Raw genomic sequence first — 12,138 nt, 5'->3', positions numbered from 1 at the left:
GGCCCGGACACTCCTGAGGGCTCGGCCCGGACACTCCTGAGGGCTCGGCCCGGACACTCCTGAGGGGCTCGGGCCGGACACTCCTGAGGGGCTGGGGCCGGACACTCCTGAGGGGCTGGGGCCGGACACTCCTGAGGGCTCGGCCCGGACACTCCTGAGGGGCTCGGGCGGGACACTCCTGAGGGGCTCGGCCCGGACACTCCTGAGGACTCGGGCCGGACACTCCTGAGGGGCTCGGCCCGGACACTCCTGAGGGCTTGGCCCGGACACTCCTGAGGGGCTCGGGCGGGACACTCCTGAGGGCTCGGCCCGGACGCTCCTGAGGGGCTCGGGCCGGACACTCCTGAGGGGCTCGGGCCGGACACTCCTGAGGGGCTGGGGCCGGACACTCCTGAGGGCTCGGGCCGGACACTCCTGAGGGGCTCGGGCGGGACACTCCTGAGGGGCTCGGGCCGGACACTCCTGAGGGGCTCGGGCCGGACACTCCTGAGGGGCTGGGGCCGGACACTCCTGAGGGGCTGGGGCCGGACACTCCTGAGGGCTCGGGCCGGACACTCCTGAGGGGCTGGGGCCGGACACTCCCAAGGGGCTCGGCCGGGACACTCCTGAGGGCTCGGGCCGGACACTCCTGAGGGGCTGGGGCCGGACACTCCTGAGGGCTCGGGCCGGACACTCCTGAGGGCTCGGCCCGGACGCTCCTGAGGGGCTCGGGCCGGACACTCCTGAGGGCTCGGCCCGGACGCTCCCGAGGGGCTCGGGCCGGACGCTCCTGAGGACTCGGCCCGGACGCTCCCGAGGGGCTCGGCCCGGACGCTCCCGAGGGGCTCGGCCCGGACGCTCCTCAGGGCTCCCGGCGGTGACTCGCAGCCGCCGCCCCCGCCATTTCCTGTGAGGGGCCGAGGAGGGGGCGGAGCCCGCGCGGTGGGCGGGGCCCGCGCTGGTCACGCGCCGGGCGGCAGCGGGCGTGGCGGGGCGCGCAGGCGCGGTGCGGGGCGCGCGCGGCGCGGAGCGGGCGGCGGGCGGGCGCTCCCCTCGCTGGCAGCGCTCGCTAAGATGGCGGATTTCCTGCCGTCCCGCTCCGCGCTATCCGGCTGCTTCCCCGGCTGCCTCCTCACCAGCGGCGAGGCCGAGCAGCAGCGCAAGTCCAAAGAGATCGACAAGTGCCTCAACCGCGAGAAGACCTACGTGAAGCGCCTCGTCAAGATCCTGCTGCTGGGCGCGGGCGAGAGCGGCAAGTCCACCTTCCTCAAGCAGATGCGGATCATCCACGGGCAGGACTGGGACCGCGCGGCCCGCGAGGAGTTCCGCGCCACCATCTACAGCAACGTGATCAAGGGTGGGTGAGGGCGGCGGGGCCGGGCCGGGGAGAGGACAGGAGAGGAGAGCAGAGCAGAGCAGAGCAGAGCAGAGCAGAGCAGAGGAGCGGCGGCTCGGGCGGGTCCCGCGGGCCGGGGCAGTCGCAGCGCCGCCGCCGCCTCCTCCCCTCGCTGTCCCGGCGCCTCATCCTCCCCCGGGGCCGGCGCTCAGCCCCTCCGCGCCCGCGGGGATGTCACCGCGCCGCTCGGGTGCGGCCCCGGCCCCGGGCAGCGCTTTGAGCCCGGGAGGTGCCGGCCTTTGCCGTTCGCCGCTGCGCTGGAGCGGGGCCAGAGAAGGGCAGCGGAGCTGGGGAAGGGGTTGGAGCACAAGGGGGTGGCTGGGGGAGAGCAGCTTGAAGAACAGGACGCTCAGGGGTGATCTTATCGCTCTCTACAACCGCTGAAAAAGGACTTTGTAGCCAGGTGGGGGTCGGGCTGTGCTCCCAGGGAACCGGCGATAGGATGAGGGGATGGTTTTAAGCTGCATCAGAGGAGGTATATGCTTGACATTAGGGAGAATCCCTTCACTGGAGGCACGGGAATGGGCTGCCCGGGGAGGAGGTGGAATCCCTGTCTCCGGAGGTGTTTCAGACTGGACGTGGCACTTGATGGCAGATGTGGTTGACAGGGTGGTGTTCGGTCATAGGTTGGACTGAATGATCTCAGAGGTCTTTTTCCAATCTAATTGATTCCGTGATCCTGCGATTTCCTGGTAATGCGGGTGCGGTACTGAGCGGTAATGGCTGGGGGGAAGATGCACCTGGAAGTGTGTGAGCAGGAGCCCAGCCCCGTGCTCTCAGCATTTCGCTGCCGTTGTGTTGGAAACTCGGCTGACACATCAATTAACAGCAACCCGCAGGCAGAGCCTCTCTCCATAGATGCGTTGCCAAAACCTCCACACATGGTTTGGGGGAGTAGTGGACGCTTGATTTCGCTGCTGTCATCCTGACTTCATTGGCCCGCCTCGCTCATTTTCTCTCTTATCTAAATTACTCACTGAATTTTCGGTTTGGACTGTGTAATAGTCGGACAAAATCTTAATGGAGTTTCTCAAAATAGCGAAGTGTTGCCAGTCTCAACCCCTGAAAATCCAGCCGTCCTCAAAGAGAATTGTTTTACAAACCTGCTGATGAATCAAGCCTGGAAAAACTATTGATAGCAGTAGAAATCATGAGCATGTGTGTCACACAGGTTAAAGTTTATTAATAAAGCTGTGACATACACTGTGAAAGTACACACATAGGAGCTGCACATCTGTGTGGGAGGTTGTTTTCATGCAGTCACAGGTAGATTTGACAGATACCTGCCTTTGGCAGAGAGGAAAGTCATGGAAAGGGAGTGAACCTTGACAGAACACTTTAGCACTGAACGAGTGTGTTGCTCTACAGTCATTTGTTGCCACATCTTAATTTCCTTAAATCTCTTCCAATGCCTTTACAGTTGCTTGTTCTTTCTGGAATTTTCTTTTTACTTTTCCATCAGTAAATTTAGTACTAGAAATCATTTCCCTGCATTTACCTTATCGATGTGAGCACAGTGGGTTTATATCCTTCAGAAGGACTTCAAAAATAAGTTTAAAATAATCCTTTTCTTATAGAGAATATTTACCAAAACAATCACAGAAGTGTAGGGAAGCCTTTAGGTGATACAACTCCTTCTGTACTTAACCTTTAGAAACATATTTTTATCAAGTGCAATGATTTTAATATGTGTCTTAGTCTCTCTGAAAATATTAAAGGCAATAATAGAAATACTCTTAGTGATAGAGATTCTTTGTATAATTTGATACAACTGGATACCAAGTTGATAAGAACACAAAAGCTAGAGAACCTTAAAGCAGGACATCAGGTGGTTTAACCACCTGATATTTTGAAATATTTGAATTCGAAATATTTTGAAATAAACTTTCATTTATTGAAACAAAAAGCATTAAAAATACTTTGTCATGTACTCATGCCTTGGTGGCACAGGCTGGATAAACTTAGTAATTAAAATTAACACTTTTTCAGGAGTTGAGCTTGCACTGTGGATATCATCCTGTTGATAGTGCTCACATCCTTGAGACAGCAAACCTGGCCTTTGATATTACCTGGAAATGCAGTGGTTTGAGTCAGTTTTTTGGGCGATTCCCTACTGTGGATGTTCCTATTGAGCTTTGTGCAGAGTGGGTGCATTGTTCGGCCTCTCCGCAGATCCACAGGCCGCTGAAACAGTAGAAAGCTGAGAAACTCCTCTCACAGTGCTCTTCCTTGTCCTCGCAGGCGTGCGAGTCCTCGTGGACGCCAGGGAGAAACTCCATATCCCCTGGGGAGATCCTGCCAACCAGAGCAACGGGGACAAGGTGATGGCTTTCGACACGCGCGCCGTCACCGTGGCGCAGGGCATGGTGGAGACCAGTGTTTTTTTAGACTACCTGCCTTCCATCCGAGCCCTGTGGGCAGACAGCGGCATCCAGCACGCCTACGACAGGCGCAGGGAGTTCCAGCTGGTAAGAGCTCGGCCCTTTCTGTGTCTCCGACTGCCCCGTGTGTGATTTTTGTTCCTGTGCTGCTGCTTTGTGAAACGCCCACCCAGCCGCTTCCTGACGTGGTTCACCCGTGCTCGGTGGTGTTGCACACAGCTGCTTTTAGCTACTTCCCCCCACCCCCTTTTTTTTTTTTAATAATAATAATAATAATAAAAGATTCTGACGTCATCGTCCTCATTTCGTATGTGGGAAAGCTGAGGTATTGAGGGCTTTTAAGTTTTGTAACAAAGCTGGGAGCTTCACAGGATTTTTAGCCTATGGTTATTATTACCCTTTTATTAACTGGTGCATCGACTTCAAAAACCAAGCCAAACAAAAAAAAAATGGTTTGCAATAGACAGGCTTAATAGTAATGTGATTTTTAAAGAAAAGATATGCATGGGTTAATGAGAAGAATTTAAAAACCACTCCCTTCTCTATTCCAGTTTGAGCAATCTAGCAAACATTCCCTCTGTATACTTCCTGTTTAGTTTTGAATGTCTGTGTTAATACTCATGTAATGAGATTTTTGTTACATTGAAGTTCTCAGCTGAAGATGGAATACACAATTTAATAGTGGGTAGAGACAGAGTATACAATTCAGTAGTGGGGTTGGAAAGGAAAAAGAAACTTCTTGATTCTTGAGCTGCAGCTCAAACTTTCTATGATAGCTGAGCTCCCTTTGCTCCATTCCCATGCAAATGCTGTAAAAAGAAATGAAAAATTCGAGTTAAATTTGATTGTTGGTTCACAGACTTGTGTATGCCAATGGCATGGAGTTTTATGGGGGTGGGGGTTGAGAACCTTAAAATAGATTAAATCTGTTCTTGTAGGTCTCTCAAACATAAGTGGCTTTGTGTTTTTATGTCTTAAAAATAACCTTTGTGTTAGTGTGAATCCAAACAATAGCTCCTGATGTCTCCTGTTGAGCCATTATGAATGGTTGTGTAATCATAGGCTGACTTAAAGAGGTTGTGTAAATATTCTATAAATATATATTGCCCTGATCATGGAATGTCTTCTGGAGATTGCAGAATGGGCAGGTGCTGCAGTGACCTATCACCTGCCCAGCCCTGGGCTGAGCTCTGTAAATAAGTTCCTAAGGAGACCTGTTGCTCCTTGAGTTTCACCTTCAAGTGATCATAAAAGAGTAATTGCTCTTGTGTAGTCAAGATTCTGGTGCAGATGTGACTTCTGTTGGTGTAATGGCTGTGCTGGAGGGATCTCCTTTAAAATCCCTTCAATAAAACAGTTTTGATTAAACACGTTTAGTGACTTGAGGCTGTGTAGCGAAGGGAAGGGAGCAATTACTGTTCTGTCATCTTTAGGCTCTGGGAAGTGGGTTCTTTCCATAACTGAAACATGTGCAGAGTTTCACTTTGAGTGGGTTGTGAAAAATTTGTTCTTCTGGACCTTACAGAAAAAAAGCTGTCGCTTTCTTCTATAAATCTCTAAATCTGTGCAATTATCTGTAAAATACATATTTATCACATTGTGCTTTAGGCAGAACTCAGGAGTATTTTTTAGGTGCTCTTAATAGTTGAATACTATCCTAATGATTTTTGAAAGCAAGGTAACTGCTTTATTTGTACTTATATTACTTTATTTCCTAAATCTTTTCAAAGTCTCAGCTGGACATATTTATGCCAAGTTATAAACATGAAGGGGGGGGGGGGGAAAAAGGCAGCAGAATGATGTCATTGTGTTGAGTGCAGGCAGTGTGATCTGTGCTGGCCAAGGATGAAGTCTCAGTTTTACCCCAATAACCTTCAGCTTAACTTCTGCCAGAGCTCCATGTGGGCAGCAGAGCAGAGGGAAGCTCCTGGAGCAGTGTGGTTTTGCTGTACCTGCTCCAGGCTTTGCAGGAGAGCGTTCAGGTCTGTGCTGTGACAAGAAAGGAGGACACAAATGGTTAAGGAGGGAGTGACAGGCGTGTCCCAGTCAGGAGGTAGAGCAGGAGGAAGTTGGGACAGACAGACAGTTCAGGCGTGTCAAGTACTGACTCTTGAAGTGAAGGCTCCAGACTAAAAACTTTTCCTCTTTTCCCCCATTCTACAGTGTCAAAATACTGCTCTGATTCCAGTTTGGCTGCTGGTGGCAAAAAAAATATGATGAGAGATAGCAGCAATCATTAGATGAGTAGGAGAAAGGGGAAAGTGGCACAAAAATAGTGTAAAGCACTGGGACTGACATGGTGGAGGAGCATTATTGGGCTGTTTTTTATCTGCTCTAACTTCTTTTCAGACTGTTGAGTGAGTTTCACTTTTCACTGGGCTGAAAAACATGGCTCCCACTAAGAGAGCCCAGGCAGGAACAGTGGGGACGTGTTTGCCATGGGAACAGGACACTTTGGGACAGAGGTGGAGGTGAGCAAATGGAAAACAGAGCAGTGATGGGTAAGGAGGGAAAAATCTTAAGATTTACATACAAATTCTGGAGGAAAGGCAACAAGAATATGTAGTGTAAAATCCATTTATAGCTTGGGCAGATAGGAGGAACAGACAAAAAGGGTTTAAGATTAAAGTTTCTGCAAGAGTCTGGTTAAAACTTCAATATATATGCACAGCATATATGTATGTTTGTGAGGGCTTGTTAAGCTGCTCTTGCTTTTTTCGTTTTTCTCCAGGATCTTTTTCTGATGATGTTGGGAGACTGAGGAAACAATGTGATCTTTTTATAGCAGCAAAAAAGAAAAACAAAAAAAGAACTTGGTTGTATTTTAATGGAATTAGGAATCAGCGTTTCCATGTCTAGTTCACTGGAGTGTCCTTCCTCATTTTGTTAACTCAAGTGGTCATGGGATAACCAATATGATTTATTTTCCTTGGTATAAAAATAGGGGCCTTCTGGCCACTAGCAGCAGCATTTATGAAAATTCATTAGGTCATGCTTGTGTAGCTCTTTAAAACTGAAAGGAGCTAATTACAGCTTGGTGCAATATGTGCCACTTCAGTGCTTCCCAGGTGGTTAATGTTATAATCCCTCACATTTTATTACAAACCAAACTCATTCAGGTGATTGTTCCAGTAGCACAGGTCCCTGCAGACTGTCCTGCCTCTGTAGCTGAGGCACTTCTGTAACTTACACTGGAGATTCTGGTCATCCTCAGGCTTCCTCTGCTTCGTTTCTCCTCTGGCCTCTCAGGTGGCTGACAAGGAACGAGTTCCAGATTTAATCTGAATCAGCCCAGCACCTTCTGACACCTCATTAACATCTCACATTTCCTGTCACTGCTTTTGGTTTCCGGTAAAAATCTCCTGAAATGACTGGGATAAACACAGCCATTCTGTTATTTCTGCAGCGTGCAAAGTGACTTACCTGGGCATTCCCTAGCTTTTCTGTTTGTGCTGGTGAGCTGCTCGGTGTGTTTGCTGTTCTCCCGGAGCTTTGCTCCAAGGCACTGGCAGCTGAGCAGTGTTTGGTGCTGTGGAGCACTGAGCAAGGCCCTTGTGAGTAAGAGCAGCCTTGTTCTCCCCTCTCAAATCAGTCATTTCTTGAACTTGCTGTGAGGGCTGTTAACAGAGAAGCATTTTGAAGTATTCTCCAGGAGTTCTCCTTGTTCTCTGAGAATGGAAGAGTGTGATGAGAGCCAAGTTGCTCAGATGCGTGATAAGCTTTGAATGTGTTCAGGGTTTGTTCTTGTTCAAGGTAACTGCTGGGTGGGTTCTGATCTTTGCTACCAGCAGTTGTTGATCTTCAGACAGATACCTTTTGCCCTACTTGCAAGTAAAACTGAATGTTGTTGGGAATTCTTAATGCAGAAAGCTGCAGAGGAAGAGATGACCCTTTATTTTTGTCCATATTTGCACAGAACTGCAGACACAGATGGTGCAGTAAGGATTATAGGATATGCACTCACCTCTGGATCACAAGTTTTTCTGTGACATGTCTGCAAGTGCTAGATCAGATTATAGAAGACAGGAAAAGGCGTGTTCTGCTTGAAGTTTCAGTGATAGCTTTGTAGCAGCTTCCATGGAGCATTTTTCTGTTGCAGACGAGTATTTTTGGCAAGGATTGTTCAGTTTGCTGGAAGACTGTATTGTATTTTGTCTTATTCTGCTTGGGCATTTCAGGGTTCTGCCTGAATGTTAGTGAGGGTGTTGTACACACAAGGACATTAATGAAGCTCTACTGAAAAGCTGAGTCCTGAAATGGATGCTGCAGAATATTAGGGAAGTTCATTGTTCTTTCAGGTGCACAAGCAGCACATCTTGAAATGTGCCTGATTATAGAGCACGATCCTGCAGAGGTCAGTTGTGTGTGAGGCTGGGCTAAGTTGCCAGATGTTGGAGGGTGGATTCCCATCCTGTGGGGCAGCTGTGAGCTCAGTGCACAAAGTCCCTCTGAAGTCACGAGTGCAGAGCCTGGGAAAGGAGTGTCTTACCTGTCATTCCTTAAAGTGACTACATTGTCTTGGTGACAGTGACTTTGAGAAGCCTTTGAGCAGTTTCTGCAGCGTGTTGATTTTCCTCCCAGTGTTCATCTCTTTAACCTCCCCACAGCCCTGCACTGGGAAGTAGGCATGGCTTTCCCCTTGGATCCCGTGGATGTGGGATTGGGTGTTCAGTTGTCCCACTCTGCTTGAAGATGGCAGGAATTACTTCTGTTGGGACATGACTGGATAAACTGTTGGGAGAAGGGTTCTGACACTGACAGGAAGATCTTAATTTACAGACATGAGATCCAGTCACCTAGCATTTCTCTAAACATTGACTATTTGGGCATTTAATCACATAACTCAGAATATAGTGTTGTAATTAACACTGACTATTGCCTAAATTTCTGTGTGGAAAACCAGAAAGCTGCTGCTTTCTATATGTTGAAATATGAACAGTTTTTTTCCCCTTTCCCCAGTCAATGCTTTGCCAAACATCAGGTCACAGAATGGCCCTTGTACAGTGAGCATGACTCCTTAAAGCCCTTGCAAAAGGCTACTTGCCATCTCTTGGTCTTAAGGTGAAAAGGATTTATCAAGGATTGTTGGAAAGAAAAGTGCTTTACAAATTTATATTTTAAAATGAGCCATTCGAATCCTCAGAAGAGACTTGGATTTTCTGAAGATTTCCTGGTTTTCCAGCCCCAGTGACAAGATAATGCTGCTTTTAAGTTGGTATTAATAGGACTCCTTATAGGGATTAACACTGGAGTCCAGCAGTAGAGGGTTGAATGTCTTTACTCCAGGTTTGCCAAAAACCCTTCAGTGTGTGCCAGTGCTTTGGTAGTGGGGATTGACTGCAATATTTCAGTCAAGCTGAATGATCTTCAGGTGAATTATACTAATTTAACACAAAGTGCCATTTTTTGTCATTTTCCAAGTTTGAGATTAGGATTTCTGTTTCAGCCCCTGAGAGCTGAGACGCTGTTTCTGGGACTGCCTTCTTCCCTTTCCACCACTTTTTCTTTTCCTGCCTGGTGACTTCTTGTTAGCAGCAAAATATTGAAGTACCTGGAGAGTGGACTGGTCTTTATTGCCACTTGGTGCTGGTCTGGTTTTGCTGGAGAACATCTTTGCCGTATTTTTTTCAGATTGTTGCTGTTTTTATTTTTTTTCTATTTTTATTTTTTGTTACTGTTAAGCACAGATGTGGTTCTGGAACTGAGAGGTCTTTCAGCAGGAGCTGTCATGATGTAGACATGTTGTGCCAGACCAAAGCAGGATGAGTTGTCTTCCAACCAGGAATGCTTTTGGAGTCCTGTGTGTTACACTTGGCTTGTAAAAGCCTATATTTTCTGCATGGTGTCAGTGCAATCTCTGAGGATGGAGTTCTTAATTCAAATTCAATCCAAATATTGAGTAACCTGGTCTCGTGGAAGGGGTCCCTGCCCATGGCAGCAGGTTGGAACAAGGGGATCTCTAAGGTCCCTTCCAACCCAGACCATTGTGGAATTTTGTGATCTGTTTCTGGGGAACCAATGCTTTTAAAATGCAGACTTGCACAATGCACTGTGGGAGCAGAGGTATGTGTTTTTGTGCATATTCTGTCTCCAGCAAGCTGTGTTGTGTTGATAGTCATGTGCTTTAGTTTCCTAAACATTTGGTTGCAGGAGAGTAGAAGGTGACCTACTTCTTGCAAAAAAGAAAAGGGAATTCTATAACCAAGCTGTGGTTAAATAAGTATAAAATACAAATGCCCTTCTGAACATGAATATTCACGTTTTGAGTGTGAGAATCTCTTCTCAGCAGGTTGTTTTAAATCTCTGCAAATGTGTTCGAGGAGCTTTTGCTGCCTCTGCTGTGCAGTGTAACATGAGCCCTTGGTACAGACATTCATTCCAGGCTCATTTCCATGCTCTCTACTCACCTGCAAGGTGTTACTTGTTGGTACCTGCAGAGCTGTCTCATGACAACCTTTGGAATTTGCACAGCTCTGCCTGCACCACTCTGTGTCCATTTAGAAATGGCTTCCTGCACACAAAACCCTGCTCACTCCCAGCACTCGTAGCTGTCAGCAAATCTCCGTGTGGTACAAATGCAGAGTCATCTTCCACCTCAGGCAAAGGATAGAGAGGGATCTTTTTCAGCTGTAAATGTGGGATCTTTCAGGACAAAGGTGCCACGCCAGAGGCAGTGTTGATTTGTGCTGCTGTTTCCTAATTTGAGTTTACAGTAACAGGGCTTCAGCCTTAGAGGCCGGTGGAGTCTGCTCTCACCAAGCACATATTATCCCTGGGTTGTACTGGGTGACTGTTTTGGCTCTTTATTGTCCCAGACTTCAGTGAGTGATGAATGCTTTGATATCTTCTGGGTTCAGGCCACACCTCTTACATGGAACTAGCAACGGGGGTAGGAAACTTCAGCTTCTAGTAGCTGAGGAAGTTGCTTATGAAAATGTGAGAAAACCCAAAGTGCAGCTGACCTCACTACATAAGAAAAGCAGCAGAATAACTGTAGTTGTGGGAAAGCAAGATAGTCTCTGTGCCAGCATTGTGTCTGCTGGCACTGTTCTTTGCTAAGGATCTGAATTATCAAATTCAGTTTTCAGTTGAGAGGGTGCAGAACCTGCCCTTTTACAGAATAACAAGCTGTGTGCTCACAGTGCTGATGGAGGCCGCTTGATACCAAGTAGTATCTTGTGTTACTCTGGAATATGAAGCCTTTATTTATATCTTAAAGACGAATAAATGAGTCATAAAACATGGTATTGGTTGACTTGGCAGCCTCAAACTGTAAATAAAGAGTATTTAGTTCAAATAAAAATCTGAATAATCCTGGAGACTAACGCTTATATTTTATCCTAGAGTTGCCTGATGGGTCGAATTTAAATAGTGATAAAGAAAATGTTTAAGAGCACATTAACAGCTAAAGGAGTCCTAAATTACTTCCAGTATCTTCTCTACTTGCATGTCTGCGTTAACAAGAAACATCAGGTAATAATAGAGCTGGAAAAGTTGAGGAATTTTAAATAGAGAAAACACCCTGAATTATCATCACAATAACTGACAGCAACTGCTTCAGAAAAGGAAAAATTTGAACAATAATAGGGAGTGAGCTGCCTTTTACAGCACACAGTTCACTGTACCATGTTGCACACCTCTCCACCATGGTCCTTCCTGCCTTAAATTTCTTTTCCTTCAGAGTCTTTTCAGTTAATAAATGAAAATTGAAGTGTTCATCTTCAAAGACTTAACCAAGGAACTGAAAATGCTTTTTAAAGAATCAAGGGTGCCAGGAATGTGTAATACTACATGAGCTTCTGTTTCTTTTTCCTTTGTTTAAAGATGCTGGGGAAATTATTTTAAACAAAATGCTGGGATCTCTGCAGCCAGCCTGGGAGCACTTCTCTTTTTGGGCACATGATGGTATTTTATCACCCACTGGTGACCAAATCAAGAGGATGCAGGATTTTCAGGGCTGGACACAGTGCACTGTTACTGTCTGTATTTCAAAATATCTACACAAAATTGTGGGGGGAAAAAAGTAATGCAGGGTGATTACTGAAATTTTGCATGTGGGTGGTATTGGGATCTTTAATTGGTTTCAGTAGCAAAGTTATATTGCTTCCCTAGTAATTAAGTTATATTTCTTTCTAGTTTTAGTTAATTTGTACTACCAAATTCTACAAGTGGCATGAAATATTTTCACTCTCTTGCTGCTTTTTAGGGAATCTTTTGTGCTTTGCTGTTCCTTTGAGCTCTTTTAGAAACAACTTCTAGTAATTTTTTAAAACACTAATATTCAGCTAATGATATGGGCAGATCTTTCACTAGACCCAGTAAATTATCACAGGATCTTGTCAGATAGCTTGGAACAAGAGCTGGTTTCTGAGTGCATCACTG

The 12,138-nt window shown here is 47.0% G+C and overlaps 1 protein-coding gene across 1 annotated transcript in view; it reads left to right on the top strand.

Annotated features, from left to right (window-relative positions):
* Positions 1-1,003: 1,003 nt before the first annotated feature.
* The window catches only part of GNA13 (G protein subunit alpha 13), a 29,434-nt gene continuing 18,299 nt past the window's right edge, over positions 1,004-12,138 (top strand). Inside the window, exons 1-2 of the mRNA XM_066332341.1 lie at positions 1,004-1,336; positions 3,617-3,843. Coding sequence (XP_066188438.1) covers positions 1,054-1,336; positions 3,617-3,843 — 510 coding nt within the window. The 5' untranslated portion in view covers positions 1,004-1,053. The remainder of the gene's footprint in view (positions 1,337-3,616; positions 3,844-12,138) is intronic.

The sequence above is a fragment of the Sylvia atricapilla genome, chromosome 18 (assembly GCF_009819655.1).
Source record: "Sylvia atricapilla isolate bSylAtr1 chromosome 18, bSylAtr1.pri, whole genome shotgun sequence".
In the NCBI taxonomy this organism is placed as follows: Eukaryota; Metazoa; Chordata; class Aves; order Passeriformes; family Sylviidae; genus Sylvia; species Sylvia atricapilla.
Note: the sequence above shows the minus strand (reverse complement) of the source record. Positions and strands in the feature narration are given on the sequence as shown.